Below are 23,589 nucleotides of genomic sequence, written 5' to 3' on the forward strand. Positions count from 1 at the left end.
ATAAATATTTGCATGCATAGATACATACATACATACTGTACATAGCTTTTTTTTATCCTTTCATCCATCTACCCACCCATCCATCCATGGAGGTCACATTATAGCGTCATCAGTTACTCGCAAATGCAGTGTATGTTTTACTCACTGGCAGAATTTAATTATCATATTTGATTTTCTTTGTCTTTAATGAATTTAGTCTCCTTGTCTTGGGAAGAAGAGAGGGAGGGATGGGGTGGGATTAGTGAACCTAAACCACAAATCAAATGATATTTGTTATTAAACTGCAGAAGAGCACACAGGCTGGTGCCTACCTTAGGGTTGCTATTGGCAACACTTTTTTATAGAAAAGTAAGATTTATCCCAGAATCATAAGCTATCAATCAGAATAATATTAAAGAAGGCCCTGTATTGTATTGTATTAAGTATTACGTACTAAATTTGATTGAATCTTAAGGCCACACTGCATTGGACCAAATTCAGACATGCTGCTTTATAATTGCTGAAAGGCTTGCATATAAACTGTGGTCAAAATAGTGTTACTGCAAAGTTGTAGGCACAAAATTGTATAGGATGTCTTTGTTTTTTCTCTCTCACTTGAACTAAGAGACCCAAACCTGCTCCAGCATGACATGATGCCCATGTGCACAAAGTCATCTCCATAAATATATGATTTACATGGGATTGAGTAAAACATCTTAAGTGGCCTCTGACCACAACCCTATTGAAAATGTTTTGCAAGAATTTAACTTCTGGGGGGCTACACCCTCCTCATCAGTACCTGATTTTACTAACATCTTTTTTGCCTGAATGAGCAGAAATCTCCACAACCACACCTCCCAGAAGAAGTAGTTAGTAACAGCAAATGGGGACTAAATGTAGAATGGGATGTATAAAAAGCACATATGATTCAAATGGGGCTCACAAAATGTTTTGATATATTGTGCATCTATATTATGGATTTTCATCTCCATAACTGAGGCCAATGTGATTAACATCTTGATGCATGGCCAACAATACGATACATTAAAGATACATATGAAGCTGCTACTGATGCAATGTGAGTCACCCCTATTACAATGCAGTGCGATCAGATTTCGATTTGATTCCACACAATGTCATACAATGGAATACAATGCACTAAAAAAATACAATGCTATGCAATTTACATAGTACAGATAGTTCGCTTTTATTACTTTAGTGCAAAAACCTATTGCAAATACAGTAGATAAAACATTCCTAAATTTAGTGTTTGCTTTTGCTTGATATTTGTTGAACATTTTCTGTTTGTGACTTTGTGTTTTATGTTTAGAGGTTTGGGAAAAATTCAGGCAATCATGTATAAACAATTAAGGTAAAACTGTACATCTGTCTAAACCTGCACTTGCATCTGCCCAGCAATAATGCTTATAGAAGTACAGAAAGTTTAAGTTATAAAAACTCATTAGCAGGAGGAGGAACTTATTTTATATAATCTTCTTCTTTGTCTTTCATCTGCTCCCTTTAGGGGTCGCCACAGCGGATCATCTGTCTCCATACCCCCCTGTACTCTACATCTGCCTCTTTCAAAACCAACTACCTGCATGTCTTCCCTCACCACATCCATAAACCTCCTCCTTGGTCTTCCTCTTTTCCTCATTCCTGGTGGCTCCATCCTCAGTATTCTCCTACCGATATACCCCATGTCCCTCCTCTGCACATGTCCAAACCATCTCAATCTCGCCTCTCTCACCTTGTCTCCAAAACGTCCTACAAGTGCTGTCCCTCTAATAAACGAATTTCTAATCCTGTCCATCCTCGTCACTCCCAATAAAAACATCAAAATCTTCAACTCTGCTACATCCAGCTCCACCCCCTGTCTTTTAGTCAATGCCACTGTCTCTAAACCATACAACATAGCAGGTCTCACCACAGTCCTATAAACTTTCCCAACTTATATTATTTAATAATATTTTCAAAGAGGACTCATAAAAATAAAAACAGCAGATGACAGGCAATAGGCAAATTTGTGTATTTCTAAAACTAAAAAAGTCAAAAGTTATGCAATGTATCTTGAAGGTATACACAAAAAAACCAAATATACACGCAAAAATGTGACTTATATTTTCTGCTATCTTAAAATAAATGTGCCTAGACTAAAGTTGACATGAATCATCTAAGCACATATTTCCCAGCATGATGTGTGCTGCTAGAAGTCTTATATTTTGTTTTCACTTCCTTATATTGTCTGCACCTCTGTTGTCACAAATGATTTTGAGTTTTGTATTAGTTTATGGTATTTTTTTGGTATTTGTAAACATTACGTATGTATGTATGTATGTATGTATGTATGTATGATATATGTGATACATGTGACAAGATAAGATAAATAATGTGGTGCGTGATTAAATTCCCTGAAGGACTTTTACCTTAGGTGGTAAGGAAACATGGATTAATGAATATGATACTGATAATCAAAGTGATATCTTCCATTGGAAGATTGGAATAAATTTACTGCCATATGCGCTTTAACTAATATATATATATATATATATATATATATATATATATATATATATATATATATATATATATATATATATACAGTGGAACCCACTTATCTCGACCTCGGTTAACTCGACAACCCTATTAAGTCAACGTTTTTGAAGTGGAACCGCAAAATGGGAAAGGTGGGAAAAATTTGCCATTTAACGTCAGTTATTTTGATCGGCACTGTGCAGCCGCAGAAAACTCGCGAAAGTGGCGGAAAAATCAAGCCTTACAGATGCTACAGGTGTTGTAGTGTATACTGGTGAATCTCTGCTGTTAGTTAGTGCACATATGCCTTTTGTTGTTAAATGTTATGCGATGAACAGGAGGCGAAAGCCGCGCTTGGTAGGAGAAGAAAAGCGCAGCCGTTGAGAGAGTGCCAGTGGGAAGGCATGTACCGGGATACGCATGAGCGATAACAACGACCGCCGTGAACCAACATATACCAACAATAACGGACGGTGAGAGTGTGAAAGTTTAAATAGAAGCTGGTGATGAGTGCTAAATGAGCCCCATATATGCGCGATTAAAGCCGGGAGCTTCAGAGAAAGCAGCCGAGATTCCTGACAGTTAACAAACATGTACTGTATGTACATTTTTATAGCATGCCTTCATCAAACAAATTGCGGCAACGCTGTTGTGTAAAAAAACCCTCCAAAAACACATGCATGCACATTTTCATTTATTAACGCACATCATGTACATAAAGAAATTTCAAGCACGTTAATATATTGCCGCTATATTGATTCTCGTTTATCTCGATCATCGGTTATCTCGATGCTTTTTGGCAACCCCCTAGGACATCGACATAACCGGGTTCCACTGTGTATATATATATATATATATATATATATATATATATATATATATATATATATATATATATATATAATGCATTGTAAAAGTATTTATTTATTTTGACATTTTGTCATGTTATTGCTACAAATTTTTAAATGTATTTTATTAGGATTTTATGAGAGACCAACACAAAGTATCTGTGAAGTAAGTAATTTTAAAGTGGCAAGAAAAGAATACATTGTGTTAAAGATTTTTTACGAATAAAAATCTGAAAAGTGTGGCATGCATAAACCATGTAGGCGACACAGCAAACATGTGGAAGAAGGTGCTGTGGTCAGATCAGACCAAAATTGAACTTATTGGCCTACATGCAAAATGATATGTGTGGCAGGCCATGCTCTGAATTACATGTGTAATCAGTCCAATGGAAAGTCACGATCAGGAAGCTATAATATACATGGAGTAAAACCAGCACTAGCTTCTAATAAGGTAAGGAGGTGCTGCAGGGATGCAGGCAGTGTGGCATGAAGATGCACTGTCTTGTTTTCTTGGGGAACCATGGTTACATACGTAACTTGGAACTCGAACTCGAGCGGCAACAATGCTTGGGGAACGAGAGTCCAATAACGCCAGACTGACCAATCCCTAGATAGTGTGCCTAGTGCACAGCTAGGTCAAAGGACAGAGGGGCCATGAGTGGCACTATAGTCAAGGCTATAAGACCTGACAAAGGTCAGTGGGATGGACTAGCCCTCAGCATTGCAGATATCTTGCAGGAAAACTCCAGAGGACAAAGTTGTAGAGGCTGCAACACTCCGGGTTGAGTGAGCTCTGATCCCGAAAGGAGCAGGGAGAACAGGGGACTCATAAGAAGATGAAATAGCATCCAAAATCCACCTGCTTATTTCCAGGAAGACCTCACCTCAGAGGGCCATAGCAGACGAACAGCTGCTCCAACTTCTTCCCCAGTTTCAGTCGGTTAAGCTTCTCCTGGTCTGGGGCCTGAGAAGTAGGAGGGAAAAATGTGTGGAGCACGACTTGTCGCGGGACGACCGAGAGCAACTTGGGATCATTTAGGGAAAAAAATTGTCCGTGGTGTGGGAATGCCCTTGCCATGCCTGGGGTAAACTTGAGACAGGCTCACAGAAAGAGCGTGAAAATCCCCAACCCTCTTTAGAGAGCAGATAGCCAGTAGAAAAACAGAATATATAAACATTTCCACACATTTCCATCTCCATCCTTTATTGCTCTAACTTGCAGCACATCCTTTCCAGCTCGGTTCCTCTGCCTCGCCAATCAGTTCAAAACATTTTATCGTTCCTTAATGTCCAACTTTTCATACAGCTCCTTATTTGCCTTTTTCTTGTCTTTTGCCACATCTCTCTTTACCTGCTGCCGCATATTCTTGTACTTTTGCCTACTTTTTGTCTCTCTCTTGATCCCAATTCTGTTTTGCCAACATCTTTCACCTTGTCCTTTACTGTACTTCTTTATTCCACCCCCACGTCTCTTTGTCTTCCTTTCTCTTTTCAAATGTCACCCGAAGTACCTTCATAGCAGTCTCTTTTATCACTTCTGCAGTAGTTGCCCAATCATCCCTCAGCTCTTTACTACCACCGAGGCTCTGAACACTATAGAACACTATAGAAATTAAACTTGGATATATTTTAGAGTAGTAGTTTTTTTTCCTTTGGGTAACAACATGAACTCTCTGGACAGGCATTCCTCCAACTGTGAGAATTTGTAACCATATATCAAGGTCAATAAACTCAAGAACTCTGTTTGCAAAGCTCTATGCTCTTCACACTGTTCACACTTTTCATTGACAACTGTGTCGCTTTCAAGAACAACACCAGTATCATCAAATGTACTGATCATTGGATCTCTCTGTGTTCTCACTGTTCAGGAAATCATGTCAGCATCTGCACTTTTTGAGAAGGCAGAGAATATATGGCAAATTTGGCATGCCAATCCAAATCATCAGAAGCTCCACCACAATCTATATTGGTAGTTGCTTAGCAAATAATTATAAGGATTTACAGTAGGTGATGATAGCTGAACAACCCATTGCTGGAACAGCCTTACAAACACTGTAGAGCCTCTAACAACCAGATTCATTGAGACAACAATCAACATAATCAGAGACAACAGTGACCCCTGCACAGTCTTTTCACACTCTTACCATCAGGCAGATGCCACAGGAGAGTTAAATCCAAAACATCAAGACTGAGAAACAAACAAACTTTCACCCATAGGCAATCAGGCTTGTAAACAACAACCATCCACTGTCTCTTTCCCATCACTGCAGACACAGATTACCCTCTGTCCCTAAGAGGTGTCAACTACTGTATACTCACCCTTTTAACACACACACACACACACACACACACACACACACACACACACACACACACACACACACACACACACACACAATTCAAATATCAATGACTACAGAATACCTGCACACACACCACACTCCTTAAAACTGTAAATAACAACTTGGACCCAATCTGCCTCAAAATACTTCTGCATATTTTGAACATACACATAAACACCTTTACAACAGGAATACAAACCTTTACCCAATGTCCCTCTGCAGGACCTTGCACATGACCTTCTATGATGTTACATTGCACACTTCTGTTTCTTGCATTTGTATATTTGTAGTTTATGTCATGTGTTTCTGTCTGTTTCCTTATATCCTTAATTAATGTCAGTGCCTGCTTGAAGAATTTAAGATTAAAGTATGAATTTAATTGTATGCAGAATCAGACATTTTTTGTGCATACGACAATAAACTCTTTAATCTTGAATCTGCTGCCTCCTGGTCTTTCTGGAGTTCTTTCAAAGTGGTATTTGGCTGCTGGACTACTCCTTTGACAAATGTCCTGACTAAAATGAAAGTACTGTTATTAGGATGACATTTTACTTAAGCACTGTACAAGTAAAATTACAGGTCCCATAATACATTTTCAAACAATACAAACACTGAAGCTGGCATAAATTGTGGCTCCTGTAAACCATCCTTATTAACATGACTATGGAAAATAGTAGAAGTTATGCCTACACTCACTGTACAGTCACTGTTTTATTAATGGGTAATTCTGTTTTTTTTAAGTGTGTAGTTATTCCTAGCCAGTGTCAGCTTGGGGACAGTACACTAGCAATAAAAGCACATTTCATCCGCTTACAACAAGTCTAACTTGTTTCTGTGTTATCGTCCCTTTATGCAGTGCATCTCTCTGTAAACTGGAAGAGTGTTGAGTGATGTCTACTATGATTCATACAGTGACTAGGCATATATATATATATATATATATATATATATATATATATATATATATATATATATATATATATATACAGTGGAACCCACTTATCTCGACCTCGGTTAACTCGACAACCCTATTAAGTCGACGTTTTTGAAGTGGAACCGGCAAATTCTCGCTTTGTCTTAGCATTTTTTTATCGGTTATGTCGGGGGGGAATCCACGATGCGCTTTGGGAAGAAAAGCGCAGCCGTTGAGAGAGTGCCGGTGGGAAGGCACGTACCGGGATACGCATGCACGATAACAACGACCGCCGTGAACCAACATATAACAACAATAACGGACGGTGAGAGTGTGAAAGTTTAAATTGGAGCTGGTGATGATGCTAAACGAGCACCATATGTGCGTGATTGAAGCTGGGAGCTTCAGAGAAAGCGGCCGAGAAAGCACCTGACACGCTGAAGGGGGCGCCGAAGGGGGCGTGGCAGGTGAATTCCTGACAGTTAACAAACATGTACTGTATGTATTTTTATAGCATGCCTTCATCAAACAAATCTCGGCAACGCTGTTGTGTAAAAAAACCTCCAAAAACACGTCCATGCACATTCTCATTTATTAACGCACATCATGTACATAAAGAAATTTCAAACACGTTAATATATTGCCGCCATATTGATTTTCGTTTATCTCGATCATCGGTTATCTCGATGCTTTTTGGCAACCCCTTAGGACATCGACATAACCGGGTTCCACTGTATATATATAATGGTGCTTGACAATCCTAGACATAGACAAAGTGAACCCAATTAAATAAATGAGACCAAGATCTTGGTCAATGTATTGAGAAATTTTATTATGACATAACTGTTAGTGGCAAACATATATGAGCCTTTGCTATTAGTCTGAACCCCTTGTGCAGAAATAACTGCAACATTTTTGGTAACCGTTGATCAATTCCTGCACAATGGGACAAAATTTTTTTTGGATTAAGGTCATGACCGTGAGCAAAATATATATACTTTTTCAACATAATTTTTTTTTTTTTCAAGAACGACTTGGGGTTGTTATCTTGAGGCACATTTTCTCATGAGATTTAGTTAATGGATAGATCCTAATTAGATCCTAATACTGCCCTTTATAATTTGCTTTTTATTAATGCATTATTTCATCAATGAGCACAAGTTATCCTGGCCCATATGCAGCACAGACCAAACCATGATAGTACCATCACTTTGTTACACAGATGGGACAAGGTTCTTATAATGAAATGCAGTGTTTTCCTTCTCCCGTCCATTCTCCTTTCTAATGTCTGCTCCCTCGACAATAAACTGGATTACAGCCGAGTCCAGCGGACCACGCGGCGAGAGTTCAGAGACTGCTGCATCTTTGTTTTTACGGAGACGTGGCTCAGCGACAGAGTTCCGGAAGCCGCCATCCAGCATCCGTGTGTGTTTATATCACACAGAATAGTACAAGAACTCTGTGCTTGTCTCACGCTATTGCTCATCGTTAGTGGAGTTCGTGACTCTAAGATGCAAACCGTTTTATTTAGCTTGGGAATTCACCACTGTTTTCATTGTCGGAGTGTACATCCCCCCAGCGCAAATGCTAAGAAAGGGCACTGTGTGAACTCTATGGCGCTATTAGCGACCTGCAGAATGCTCACCCCGACAGATTGTTTAATATCGCCGGAGATTTCAACCATGTGAATCTCAGGACTGTGCTCCCTAAACTCCATCAGCATGTGGACTTTGCAACAAGAAGAGCAAACACGCTGGATCTTGTTTACACAAACATCCCCGGCGTGTATTGTGCAGAGCCCCGCCATGTCACGGCTACTCAGACCACAACTCTGTTATGCTAATTCCAGCATACAGACCGTGTGCTGCTGAAACAAAGAGATTCTGCCTTCACAGCAGGGCAAGGGCCAAAATGTCCCATGCCACCAGGGAGGCGAAGCGCGCACACGCAAAAAAAAATCCACGACCACTTTCAGGACAGCAAAGACACCCAGCGCATGTGGCAGGGCATCCAGGCGATCACGAACTACAAGGGAACATCATCTGCTTGTGACCATGATGCCTCCCTCCCAAATGCGCTGAACGACTTCTATGCCCGGTTTGAGGTACAGAACAACGTGAAGGTGAGGAAAACCACCCCTCCTCCCAGTAACCAGGTGCTCTGTCTAACCACAGCTGAAGTGAGGAAAACTCTAGAAGTAGACTTCTAGAAGTCTGCAGAGTTAAACCACTTTACAGACATCTTCAACATCTCCCTGAGGAGCAGCAACATTGTTACTACGTGCCTCAGGACAACGACCATTGTTCCCGTGCCGAAGAAGTCTACTGTCTCCTGCCTCAATGACTATCGTCCTGTCACGCTCACACCCATCATGATGAAGTGCTTCGAGTGGCTTGTCATGAGGCACATTAAGACCCAGCTTCCACCCTCCCTGGAGCCCATGCACTTTGCGTATCGTCCAAACCGCTCCACGAACAATGCCATCTCCACAACCCTCCATTTGGCCCTCACCCACCTGGACAACAAGGACTCATTTGTAATAATGCTGTTCATTGACTTCAGCTCAGCATTCAACACAATCATCCCTTAGCACCTGATTGAGAAGTTGAGCCTACTGGGCCTGAACACCTCCCTCTGCAACTGGATCCTGGACTTCCTGACTGGGAGACCTCAGTCTGGATCGGGAACAGCATCTCCAGCACCACCACACTGTGTGCTCAGCCCGCTGCTGTTCACTCTGCTGACTCATGACTGTCTAGCAATGCACATCTTAAATCACATCGTCAAGGTTGTCAACACAGCCGTGGTGGGTCTAATCAGCAGAAACAACGAGTCAGCATACAGAGAGAAGGTGCAACAGTTAACAGCCTGGTGTGGAGCAAACAACCTGTCTCTGAACGTTGACAAAACCAAAGAGATAGTTGTGGACTTCAGGAGAGCACAAAGTTATTATTAGGTTATTATTATTATCAATGGCTCCTCAGTGGAGATCGTCAAGAGCACCAATCTCCTTGGTGTTCATCTGGCGGACATTTACATTTACATTTGCGGCATTTATCAGACGCCCTTATCCAGAGCGACGTACAAAAGTGCTTTAAATCTCTAGTAATAAATAAATCTACACTGGTACGCAAGATTACAAACTTAATATAAATATAACTCGAATTCTACAAACTTGGAAAGTGCTAATTTAGGTATTTAAGGAAGAGGTAGGTCTTCAGTCTTCGCTTGAAGATAATCAGGGACTCTGCTGTACGGACATCTAGGGGAAGTTCATTCCACCACCTTGGTGCCAGAACAGAGAAGAGCCTCAAAGTGTACTTACCTCTCATTCTGAGAAAAGGTGGTACCAGTCGAGCAGTGCTGGAGGATCTCAGACAGCATGGTGCAGTGCGAGATGTGATGAGGTCACTGAGGTAAGATGGTGCTGGTCCATTTTTGGCCTTGTAGGCAAGCATCAGTGTTTTGAATCTGATACGTGCAGCTACTGGAAGCCAGTGAAGGGAGCGAAGCAGTGGGGTGGTGTGGGAGAACTTGGGCTGATTGAACATAAGTCGTGTAGCTGCGTTTTGTATAATTTGCAGTGGACGAATAGCGTTCAGGGGTAGACCTGCCAGCAGAGAGTTGCAGTAGTCAAGACTTGAAATGACAAGAGACTGAACAAGCACCTGGGCAGCCTGTATGGACAGAAATGGTCGAATCCTTCGGATGTTATAGAGAAGAAATCGACAAGAACGAGCAACATTAGCGACGTGGGAAGAAAGACAGTTCATTGTCCATAGCTACCCCGAAGTTACGAGCAGTGGCTGAAGGGGAGAGCAGAGAGTTATGAAGTGTTATTTGGAGATCTTGACCTGGAAATGAATCACCTGGAATGACCAGCAGTTCTGTTTTGCTGGGGTTGAGTTTTACGGACAACCTCACCTGGTCACTCAACACCAGCTCCATCACTAAGAAAGCCCAGCAGTGTCTCTACTTCCTGAGAAGGCTGAGAAAAGCTCATCTCCCTCCTCCCATCTTGACCATGTTCTACAGAGGGACCACTGAGAGCATCCTGAGCAACTGCATCGCTGCCTCGTTTGGGAACTGCACCGTCTCGGATCGCAAGACCCTACAGAGGATAGTGAGGACAGCTAAGAAGATCATCTCTCCCCTCTATCATGGACATTTAAACCACACGCTGCATCCTTAAAGCCAACAGCATTGTGGACGACCCCACACACCCGTCACATACACTCTTTACCCTCCTGCCATCAGGAAAGCGGTCCCGAAGCATTCGGGCCGCCACAACCAGACTCCATCAGGCTCCTCAATACACAGAACTGAAATGGAACTCACACACACACACACACACACACACACACACACACACACACACACACACTCACTCAAATGTGTGTTACCGAACTATACAACCTGAACTTAACACAGACTCATTACTCATCTTAATCCATTCCACCATCATTTATTTAATATTATTTATACTTGACCGCATTACACTGTGTACCTGCTGTTTCTTTTGCACCCGTCGACTGTATTATACTGTTAACATGCTGTTTTTTGCACCTCTAGACTGCTGCTAGTGCTGTTTTTTGCACTGCATTGTGTTTGTTTATATATACTCCCAGTTATAGTTCTTACAGTTCTCTTTGTACAGTACTGTATAATCGAAGTATACAGTAGGTTTACTGGTCGGCGCTATCTTGGGTTATGTGTTTTCTCTTGTGTTGTCTTGTGTTGTCTGCCTGCACTGTCAGTCTGTACTGTTTTTCGTCTGCACTGTTTGCACTAGGTTGCACTCGATGCACTTTACGTAGCTTTGTGTTGTGTTATAGCTCTATGTTGTTTAGTGTAGCACCAGGGTTCTGGAGGAACGTTGTCTCGTTTTTACTGTGTACCACTGTGTATAGTAGAAATGACAATAAAAGCCTCTTGACTTGACTTGACTTTCAAATGTACTTACGTATCCAAGTAATAGGAATTTTTTTTTATGGCTATGATGTCATCATTTTTATAATTTTCAGACTCTTGCTTAATCAACTCAGTTTATGTGAAAAGACACTAAAGTTAGTCTCAGCAGACCAATTTATTAATATAATAATATAAATGAGTTAAACACTAATTAAAATCTAATAAAGTATCATTAAAAAAACTTATTTTCAATGACTTCAAAAGGCCATGGGTGTTGTGGCAATTTAGAGTTTAGAGTTCTTCCATCATTTATTCTTCTCAAAATGTTCTGCTTGCTGTTGAACTGACACTGAACCGTATGTTTGTTGGCATTGACTGTTCCAGCTTGAATGATGCCCTGGGTAAACCACGCCATGACCCAACATCTACCCATTGATTAGTTTCAGCTTTGAAAAGCTCCTCTCTGCTTCAGCTAGCATCAGTGGATGAGTAAGACATATTATTTGAGCAGTCCGCAAATTTGGATACATTTTTAAAAGCTAAATTTCATGTATAAATATTACCCTAAATGGATGTTTTGTGCACAATTTATCTAATTCTCGGAACCAAGTGCCAAACAACTCCTTGGCTAATTGTAGCCATAAGATATATACACCATCTATATCCTTATAATATGTATTTTAAACTTAAGCCTTTTAAGCCACTGTAGCACTTGAGATTCCCCTTACTGAACTTAGTTCAGGACCTATTCAGTACAATCATATAAAAACCTTTATGACATCACCTCAATTAAAAGTAATAACTGCTTGTTTAACTACAATCCATCTAGACTAGTTAGGGATGTTGCAAGCTACACACATTTTTATAAACTACATACTATACATTATAATGTTATGCAAGCTAAAATAAATATTGTTGCTTTATGTGCAAAAGCATAGCAAGCAACAAACAGTAACATAAATGTATTTACAGTTGGTCAATTTAAAATGCTACATACTCATCAAATGACATTTAAAATAATTTAATCAACTACTGAGTATGATCATGACAAAGCAAACTGTAAAACATATTGAGAAGTCTTCTTCTTTCGGGTTCTCCCATTAGAGTTCACCACAGCGGATCATCCGTCTCCATACTACTCTGTCTGCTTCTTTCAAACCAACTACCTGCATGTCTTCTCTCACCACATAGATAAACCTCCTCCCTGGCCTTCCTCTTCTCCTCCTTCTTAGTGGCTCCCTCACCTTGTCTCCAAAACGTCCTACATGCGCTTTCCCACTAATAAACTCATTTCTAATCCTGTCCATCCTCGTCACTCCCAACGAAAACCTTAACATCTTCAGCTCTGCTACCTCCAGCTCCACCTCCTGTCTTTTACTCCATAAAACATATTGAGAAGTCATGGTTTAAAATTAAGATGTATCGAACTCAAAATCCAATGAAGTGATAATGGTTCTTCCAGAACAGCACAGTGCAGAGACTCTTATCTATACTGACTACAAACAAGCATAATGCCCCAATGCCCTGTCACATTTACATTTATGGCATTTGGCAGATGCCCTGATCCAAAACAACTTACAGAAATGCCACCCACACTCACAAACATGGTGCTTGAAGAGCTATCAAATTGGGGTCTCAACACAAATAAAATACAAAAGCCATGCAGAAATATATTCAAAACAAATTAAAGAATAAAGGGCCCCACACTCATACTTTTAATCATTCACTTCAATCTAAAGCATTTGAACAGTGCAAAGGAGAGAAAATTAAAAAAGATTACTAGATGAGTTTTCCTTGGTGTTGAAATTAACACACTTTTCTGACAGAAATTAAGTGCTGATTTTTTAAGTTTTTATTATATTTTTATTATTATTAATAAACTTGAAAACACACACAACAATGCCTGAGGTATAAAAAAAAACTAGAGTAAGCGCAGTGTCTCTGTGGCTACTTTGTACCAAAAAAAGATTTGTTTTGTGCATGCATGAAAGCTCTAACAAATCCATAGCGCTAGCATTAGCTGCTAACTAGGAAGTGTCTAACCGCAAACGCTAGGGTTATGGATTCTTATTTTATGTCCAGCTTCAAGAATTTCTCTTAACTAACAGATGTAAACTATTTAAATAAAATTTTCTATTTATGACATTTTATTTAATCAATTTAATTTGTGCCTATTCAGTTAGTTACAAAAAAAAATATTGAATAAATCATTTGATTTATTCTAATTTATTTTTATAAAATATAAAATATTATTTTATATATTATTCAACGAAGCAGGCATTTTAAAAATTGTTTAAAAAAGTAAAGTGTTTAAATGTTGATGATCACAAATGTTAATCATAATAAACTACTTTAATAAATGTAAAAAAAATTGCAAAACAGCAATTTTATGTTTTGCATTTCTTCCACCTAACCATACTGAAATTATACCCAACCGTGACTTAGAAACCAAGGTACGTACCGAACCCTGAACTTTGTGTACCTTTATACTGGTAAAATATAATTTTCTCATTTCTGGTACAGTCTGTGTAATTTTGGAAGGCATGTATAAAGCGGGCAGAGCCAAAGAAAATGTAGGGCAAAAATCATGCATCTGTGCATTAATTCAAATAGTGATTGTGTGCTTTTGTGCAGTGAGTTATGCAAGGATGAAAGAACAGAAGCAGAGCTGTGACAGAAATGTGTTATTCAGTTGAATGTGTATGTGTGTGCGTGTGCTTTGAAACCTTTCTGCCTTGAGACATTTAACTCACTATACTGGAGTGGCCCCAACACCTAATCCAATTCTCTCCATAACTAATATTTGAAGAATTAGAATTTCAAACTAAAACTTTACAGTGATTATAAAAACTTCAAAATTTAATTCGTAATTTAAAACAATTCTCAATTCATTACTTAACCAAAGATAGTATCAGAACATTATATAAACTCTTTATATATAATAATAATATTTTTAAAACATTTTTTCCTCACTTTATTACTTAATAATGAACTGCAACCCTGACAATGTATTTGTATTGTATATCAGTTATATCTCAAATTCCTTTTTTTTGTCTAGCTGTTATTCTATCCATCCATCCATCTAGCTACAGAATTCCCTTTTTCCTTTCCTGTTTTTCTTGGAAAAATCCTTACAAATTCACCCATGTCTAAAGCATTTGTCATGGATTTTTCCAAAGGTCAACAACAATAAATTGCTCTTTCTTCTATGTAACATCATATGGATGGAAGCACATGTTCTTCTAAAAACTGTATATACCTTTCCGAATTGATGGTGATTTTCCAGATGTCAAAAGCTGCCTATTTTATAGACACTATTGTACCTAGATGCAGGCTTTCCAATTTTTTTATTTTAGCCTCAGTTTAATTGAAAGGAGTTTTTGCCCAGACAAAACGATAGTGTTTTTGAATCATTCATCATGATTTTTTCTTTGTTAAATAGGGCTTTAACCTGAATTTGTAAATGACACTTAACTGTTCTGAAGATATTTGTAACATTTGATAGGTGTTCTATGTTATACTGTGAAAAATATATACATTTATAAGATCTTAAGATGGTTGCATTCTGTTTATTTTAATTATTTTATATTTAACAAAGCATCCTGACTTTTTTTGGAATTGAGGTTGTGGTGGTGTTGCATCTGGTTCTGCATCCATTTGCTAGAGCCCTACAGGTATGAAATCATGATTCCACTTCAGCACCTCTGCAGGATTCGGCTGAGAAACTTAATGACAAACTCATCTGTGTGTAACAGGAATACATTCCTAATATGTATTTATGCATCTGAGGTTAGAGTGCCATTAGTGTTGCAGGCATGCTGTGCATGAGCATTTCTATATTTACAAATAACTGCTAAACAGACTTTAATAAATATACCACCAACTGCTAGTTAAAAATCTATCTATCAATCAATCACAAAGTGAAATATAGTATATTTAAAATTCTGCTAATAGACCATTTGCTGTCCTCTGTGGTTCCAAAAATGGCAAACACTTGGATACCTCTAAATAAAGAGAAAACAAAACTATCACCAATAATTGATTCTCCGGGAAAAAAAAAGGTATTGACTGTTGTTTTTCTCTTAAACATTAGCATAGGTCTCTATGCATTATTGTTACTAATACACTACCAAAACCATGAATAAACATTGATAAGAAAAAATGTAATTGCTACAGCTGCTTTTAGCTAAAAGGATGAAAGTAAAACATGCCCGGCTTTCGCTCTCTGGGAGCTGTTGATCAGATTGGCACTATGCAATCACTGACATCTGTCAGCTCACACATTCAGAACTGTGCAGTTAGTTCTTTCTTCCAACTGTGTGCAGCTGCTATATGATGTGCTAAATGAGCAGCAGTTTGAAAAAATACAGTGCAAGTCAGCATTCTTTCTCCCAGCTCTTTTGTTGTAATGCAATAAACAAGAAGCTACTCTGCTAAAATTAGCAATTGCAAAAAGGAGAAAAAATTTATATAATCTGGTTTATGAACTATATTTTTTTTAGAAAAAATGTTTATGCCCAATGTTTTCTAAGTTAAAAAAAAGTAAATTCCCTTACATATAATAATGTAAAATTGAAATAGAGAATTTGAAAGTGGGATGTTTTCTGCGGAAAAGATAATTCAAAATGACATTTATTTTATTATGGGTAATTTAAACAAATCTGATTATGTCTGAATCCATGTCTGAATTACTTAATTGCCAAATATACACTTTTTCTTTTTATTTTATTTCCTGAAACAGTAAAAAAAGAAAAAACATTTTATGCTGTAAAAAGCATTATATGCTATACTGTGAATGATTATGTCACAAAAAGTTAATTTAATTTGATTATCTTGATGTAAGTGTGCTTGGCATTGTTTTTAATCCCAATTTTGTCAGCTCTCAAAATAAATCCTACTGCAGCTATATCTTATGTCCCTGATTTGTTATTCAAATGTAAATTTAATCATAGGAGTATGACAAAGTGAATTAAACCAGAGCTGTGTAAACATGTAATATGTAATACATTATAATACATGTAATATGATATACAGTATGATACAATAACACAAACATTATATATATATATATATATATATATATATATATATATATATATATATATATATATATATATATATATATATATATGTTAGATGGTACAATTGGTACAATTAAAAGAAGGCACTAACAGAGAGTCTGATCTGTTGATCTGTATGTATGAGTAAGCATAGAATTAATACGTTCTTACACACATACACATGCACCCACCAAACGTTTGCCTTGCTATTCTTTTACTGAGAATTAGTAATGCAGCTCACTACTATGACTGCTAAACTTAACCTCTGTAATGAACTCTGGATATTCAGACTTTCAGAGGAGTGGTAGCTCTATAGTTAAGGGTCTGGATTACTGATCAGAAGGGAGTTCTGCCAAGCTGCTACTGTTGGGCCCTTGAGCAAGGCCTGTAACCTTCTCTGCTTCAGGGGTGCTGTATCAGGACTGACTCTGCATCCTGAATTTCTAACTTAAATATGAGTAGAAAGTTCACTGTGTACTATACATGTGAAGTGTACAAGAAGTAAAAGCCGTTTTATTTGCTTTCTTTCTTTATCACAAACAACTGCTGGTAAAATTATTCATGCCACTCGGAGATGTCTAATTTAAAGGCTAGATTTAGTAATCCGTTTAGAGGGGGGTGTACCTCTGCTGAAATTCTGTCACACACAGATGGTAGGAATCTTTGCCTGATACATTCAAATATGCAGCATTTGGTTATATAACGCATACAGTACATGCCCACCAAGTTCTGTTGGTAGAGTATGAGAATCTCAAGGTCGTGCATTTGCATCTCATGTCAGGCACCCAAAGACTGATCATTGAATGTGATGGTGTAACTCTGTGTAAGGTCTGGAAATCTATTTGCAGAGTTGTCATTGGCTTAAAAGCATAAGACATGGTAACATGCATGTACATTATATATCGGTAATACTAGTAAAGGGAATTACATTTGAGTGTAGTACAAAGGTTTTTAGAGAACGCTTTAGTTTAGCAAGTTTTATAGTTAATATTTTTATTTTATTTTATTTATTTTACCAAAAAATGCATTACCTAAATTATCCTCTTTAAGAACACAAGCAAATATAAACACATACCTTTTCACCTTTCCACTTTTCCATAATTTTAATACCATGCAAATTTAGTGTATCATATTCATTATACTGGTTCTGTCCAAGCTTTCAGTTAGAAAGGAAGAATAGTGCCGTGAATCAGAACACCCTGACTGTGTGTGGTTTAGACAGTGAGCACCCTGCCTTGAATGCAATCTTTACAACAGCAGGAAATATTTTAGTTAATATATTCTCTCTCTCTCTTTCTCTCTCTCTGTGCTGCCATGGCTCTCAGTGCCTAAAAAGCATTTGTCCAGTAACCCTGTATCAAAGCGCCCCTCCCTTTATCTGCTTATGCTGCTTTCCTCTATTCCCTCCTCTATCCATCACATGTATGGACTCTCTGTTCTCCGTTTTTCATTTGTAGAAGCCCCCCAGGTCACACGTATAACAAATATGGAGCAGCAATGTGTGCAAAACCCTGTATTCATGTTATTTAATGCACAGATGTATATCTTGATTTGATGATTCAGGTGAGCATATGCACTTGTGTGTTGGTGCTTGCTCTTGGTGTCTGTTCGAACCAACATGTCACACTTGTCTGTTTGTTGTCTGTCTAAATGCATATTTGTAGCCCCTGTTACTCTAACCCTGGGTCTATACTGCTCTTTTAAACCCCCATATAGACAAAATGAATAACAATAAACAGAACATTGTCTTTGAGTTTTGCAGTTGCATGTGTATGTATATGACCATGTTGTGTGTTGGTGTGAGAGAAAGAGAGAGAGAGATAGAGAAAGAGAGAGAGAGGGCGATAGTAGTATGCATGCTTACTGACCTGCTCTTGTGGCAAAATGCACAGACATAGCCATTCTCATGCTGGCTGTACGAGCAGCAGGCTTTGCAGACATTAAATCGACAGTCGAGGCAGATGCGGCGCGGCTTGAGGAAGAAGCTGAATGGCCCACAGCAGCGAATGCAGCACTGCTCGTTAAAGCCGCGCTGCTTGGCCAGCAGCAGACAGCGTGTGCCCTCCTCCTCTAGCTCGTGCTTCAAATCACTACACAGAGAAACAAGTAGGGAGGGAGCAAATGAGAGAGTGGAGGGAGAGTATGAAGTGTTTTTATTAAGAAGAAAGAGAAAGGTGGAAGTTATCATATAGTAAATGAGTGATAAAAAAGGTTAGGGTTAATTGAGAGAAAAAGAAAAAGAAAATGTTAATGGCATGAGATATAGAGAAGTGTGGACAGGAGCAAAGGGAACAAAAAATGGCAGGGGTAAATAGAAAGAAATGGAAATGTTACAAGACAGACAGAGAAGGCAAGTGGGGATGGTGATGGAGGGACCGAAAAGAGAGAAAGAGCCCAAGAGAAAAGATAGACAAGAAGACAGAGTAAAACAACAGCAGAAACCATGGATTCATACAGAAAGACACAGAGGAGTATCCAAAGAAAGAAAAAAATAAGATGAGAGAGAGTGGGCAAAGATAGAGACACGAGGAATGAGTTTAAGAAGAGAATTAAAAAAAAGCAAAAACAGTAAGAGAAATAAGACAGTAAGTGAGAGAGAGAAAGAGAGAGAGAGAGAGAGAGAGAGAAAATAAAAAAGAAAGATTATTTGTAGGAGAAAGTGGAAAGGAAAGCACAGTACAAATTATGTTAAATAATCAATTCTGTAAGAAATTAACAGACACTGAAACACTCTTCTGTCCATCTCACACACTCAACATCCTCATACTATGTGTATTTGAGCAAGAATCTGTCTCTTTAGCACACACACACAAACACACCCACACACAAACACACTTTTCCTATTGTGCTTGTAAAGACACATATTTATTAAAAAGCTATGTCTACACCTAAATCTAAGCAGAACATTTTAGCTCTTTTGGCTTTCATTAAATAAATGGGTCAAGGTCAAAGTCAAGACAGTATAAAACAAACACAAAATAAAATAATATGGTGATCAAATTTTATGAAGTATACATGACATTTTGTGAAATCATTGTTCCCTTTCAGGAACTGGAGCTGCATCAACAATGCTTTGGGATCGCTTCCGCATTGTCTCCGTTCCGATTCACGTGTGCAATCAGTCCAATGGAAAGCGAGGTGTCATCGGCGGGGTGACGTCACAACCAGAAAGCTATAAAAGTGCATAGAGTGAAGCCGGAGCCAGCTTCTGTTTGTTCATGAAACAATTGTTTATGTGTATTTTTTGTCCAACTGTATGTCTGAAAAAAGATATATATAAAATATATATATATTTTTATATATATTTTATATATATATATAAAATATATATAAAAATAATGAAGGCAAGCAAAAAGACTTGCATGTCGCGGCGAACACTCCGCTCCCAATGGGCACTCTTCAGGGAACATGCTCTCACTCCTCGCTGGCCCCGCTCTCGCTGAGGTGGAGCAGCAAGCCTAGTTCCTGGGGCTTGCAGATGGACCTTGCAGGTTTTGAGTAGGGCTTTAACCTTACTCCTGCCTCACCTGCCCGGTCCAGTGCTCGTTCGCAAGCTTTGGAAGCACGCCTTTCGTCGGTTTCTTCCCCTTGCAGGAGTTGGTCTGATCTCTGAGCTGGAATTTGAGGAGCTAATGAGATTGTGACCCGTGCCATTGCCAAGCTGGATTTGGCTTGGCCGGTGGATGAGCAGAAAGCCTCTCCGTCCATTAATCTCGTCGAGCACTTTCTAAAACCTGTATCACAACCTCTGCATCGGGGTCTGCCATTCTTTCTGAACCTGCACACTGAGGTGTCCGGCGGTGGCATTTCAATGGTTTCTTCCACGTCGCTCTCATGGGGCTGCTTGGCGAGCGCAGTCCCAGGAATTACCCAGCACCTACCTTCATTGGAAGGTTCATAAACAGAGCGTTGCGACTCGCACTTCCTTTGCTAGGCCAAGAAGGCCTAACACGGGACTTTTTGAGGACCCTGCCGGGAAAGGGTCACACGGTGCCTGCCCTGCCCTGGCACCCCCAGGGACCTGGTCCGTCAACCCTGCCACAATCAGTGCTTCAGGGCACTCTAGCAAGCACCCTCGTTGATTTCTGCCCTGTGTCATAGCTCTGGCTCTAGGCACACCAGAGGTAAGTCTCAAGAGACTGATACCCTCAGAGACTACCTAGCAGCCTGGGAAGCTCTGCGAGACGTGTTTTAGTGGGTCCTGCGTACTGTAGACAGAGACTATACAATTCAGTTCGGGTCTCGCCCACCCCCTCCATCAGACAGAGAGTCCGGGTTCCACAGCCGGTACTTCATAGTTCCCAAAAAGGATGAGGGTTGCATCCTATTCTAGATCTATGTCAGCTGAACCCCCCACTAATCAGACTCAGTTTCAAGATGCTGATCCTCAAGCATGTGGTGTCTAAAATAAGATCCTAAGACTGGTTTGTCACGATAAATCTAAAGGATGCATACTTTAATGTATCTATCCTTCCTTCTCACAAGAAGTTCTTGAGGTTCGCTTTTCGTGCCCGAAGCGTACAAATTCACGAAGTGTGTTGATATTTGGTTCCCCTGAGACTTCAGGGCATCTGCATCTTAAACTATATAGACAATTGGTTAATATTAGCTCAGTCGGAGGAGAGCGATCAGCACCAATCGGATACAGCTAACGGCCCGGTTGGTTCAGTGCCGGAATTCCTTCAGGAACAGCTCACCAAAGGGTCGAAGTCCATGCGTCCACCATTTCAGCGCATCATCTCCCCCTTGGCGGGGCAATTACTGGGCAGAGACCCGCCAGTGATGCGTTTTCTCCGTGGCACTCAAGAGTCTGAGGCCCCCGGTGCGATTTAAAGGGCCTGTGTGGTAGTTGGCAGTCATGTTCTAGGCTCTATCTGAGCCCCCCATCAAGTCATTGGCCAAGGCATCTTGGAGGCTTTTCACAGTTAAGACTGTGTTCCTCCTGGCCATTTTCTATCTTAAGAGAGTAGGGGATTTGCAGGCCCTCTCTGTGGCCCCCTCTTTTCTGTTCATGCAGTTGCCTCCTCTTACGAGTCCTCTGGTCACCTGCTCCCTTCGGGGTCAGAGCACACGTAATCCGGAGTGTGGCAGCCTCTAAAACTTGGTCCTCTAGAGTCTCCATCCGTGAACTCTGCAACGCTGTGGGCTGGTCCACCCCGCCAACCTTTGTTGACCTTAGTGACACTCCTGGCCCCTCTGTCCTTCGACCTAGCTGTTCCCTCACACACTAGGAAGAGACCTTCAGTCAGGCAGTATTAAAAACCCTGTTCGTAAAGCGTTGTTGACGCAGCTCCAGGTTAGGTATGTAACCCTGGATCTTCATGTGCTTTACTTCATGTGTTTTTTATAGCTTCCTGGTCATGAAGTCTCCCTGTCAGTGAAGGCACGCTTTCCACTGGACGGGGTTACACAAGTGATTCAGAGCATGGACAACGCGGAAGCGTTCCCAAAGCGTTGTTGATGCAGCGTCTCGTTCCCTCAGGAAACCAGGGTTAGATATGTAACCTGGAGACGTTTGCATCAAAATAAAAAATATTGCAGTTCATTTCACCTACTTTCAAATTACAAAAACATACCCTTTAAATACTTATTTGCATTTATCAGTGCCTGAATAATAATTGTGGGGACAGTACCAACTGTTTAAACAAACAAATAACCTAAGGTGACACAAAACACAATGTATTTAATTTTGTTATGAAAAAAAAATGCTGCTTGTCAATACGGGAAAGGGTTATAAAGGGCATGTGGAGTATTTTACAGTAAGGACTTTTTAAAACTGAAGCAACAGACCATTTAATGCTCAGTGATATTAAATAATCTCCGAGATCTACATCATGAGACAGAGGCAGTAAATATTTGTTTGTGGCAGCAAAGAAAAAGACTGAACAAGCATGGCATTAAGAGAATATGGCTAGGGAAGAATGCTTCTCCCCAAAAGAATATGTAGTATGGCTTAGGTTTGCAAAATCGTATCTTAAAAAATGCAAACAATCTGGATTATTAAGATTTAGACTGCAGAGACCAAGACCAACACATCTCACACCAACTGGCAAGCATCGTGGTGGAGTAGGGATATTTGGGCTAGTAACCTATTTTTAGGTGGAAATCTATTGTCCATGAGACACTTCTGTATACCAGAACTGTCTTGGGACAAACGTGAAGCTATCCTGCCGGTAGTTAAATTGAACTGAAACTGGATCATGCAACAGGACTATTAATCAAAGGATATCAAACGACACAATAAGACTTTGCTGATTAAGCTGTTGGCATGGACAGGTCCAAGTCCACACCTCAGCCCCATTGAGAAGCTGTGATGAGGTCTTGCGAAAGCTGTGCATAAACATGTACTCTCATTTATGTTAGAGTTATGCACACTAGAGTGCACACTAGATTGATTTATTTTTTCATTTTATACTGCCAGCAGTTCATCCCTAATTAATAAAACAACAAGCCAAGGCACCGAAGGCTAAAAAAATACACCTTTGCACATACACATAAACAGCTATAAAATATAGCATAAAAAAAAAAATATAGCATAAAAAAACATATTAATTTAATCACCATATCAACTGACTATTTTATATCTGCAAAAATATAGGTTGAAAGCTGAAGAGTGATAAGTATGTTTTACATTTGATTTTCTGTATCAACAGCTGTGTAAACACTGTAAATCATTTACTGAGAGAGATGGTGGTGGTTGAATTAATAGTGATTTATGATTGTGCTGTGTTCAAAATCTTTCTGTCAAACTTTTTGTGATAATGTTTTTTATATAACTTTATATGTTAGTAATGAGTCTGTCCAATTCTCTTTGAACTTTGGAAAATAGAAATGTCAACAATTTTCTATAAACTCTACATATTCATCATAAAGTGCTATAAGCAAATCTTTTTTACACATGTCCCCATAAGACCTGTTTCATACCATAACAGTTTTTGTATATGGTGATATTCTCACTCCATAGAAAATATTGGAGGATTTTTTGACCCACTTCTGCATTG

At 39.4% G+C, this 23,589-nt stretch overlaps 1 protein-coding gene across 4 annotated transcripts in view; it reads right to left on the bottom strand.

Annotated features, from left to right (window-relative positions):
- myripb (myosin VIIA and Rab interacting protein b) overlaps positions 1 to 23,589 on the bottom strand; it is a 117,845-nt gene that overhangs the window by 51,427 nt on the left and 42,829 nt on the right. For all 4 annotated transcript variants that reach the window (XM_046833848.1, XM_046833850.1, XM_046833849.1 and 1 more), the window contains exon 3: positions 18,457 to 18,678. In XM_046833848.1, coding sequence (XP_046689804.1) covers positions 18,457 to 18,678 — 222 coding nt within the window. The remainder of the gene's footprint in view (positions 1 to 18,456; positions 18,679 to 23,589) is intronic.

Source organism: Silurus meridionalis, chromosome 21 (assembly GCF_014805685.1).
Source record: "Silurus meridionalis isolate SWU-2019-XX chromosome 21, ASM1480568v1, whole genome shotgun sequence".
Taxonomy (NCBI): Eukaryota; Metazoa; Chordata; class Actinopteri; order Siluriformes; family Siluridae; genus Silurus; species Silurus meridionalis.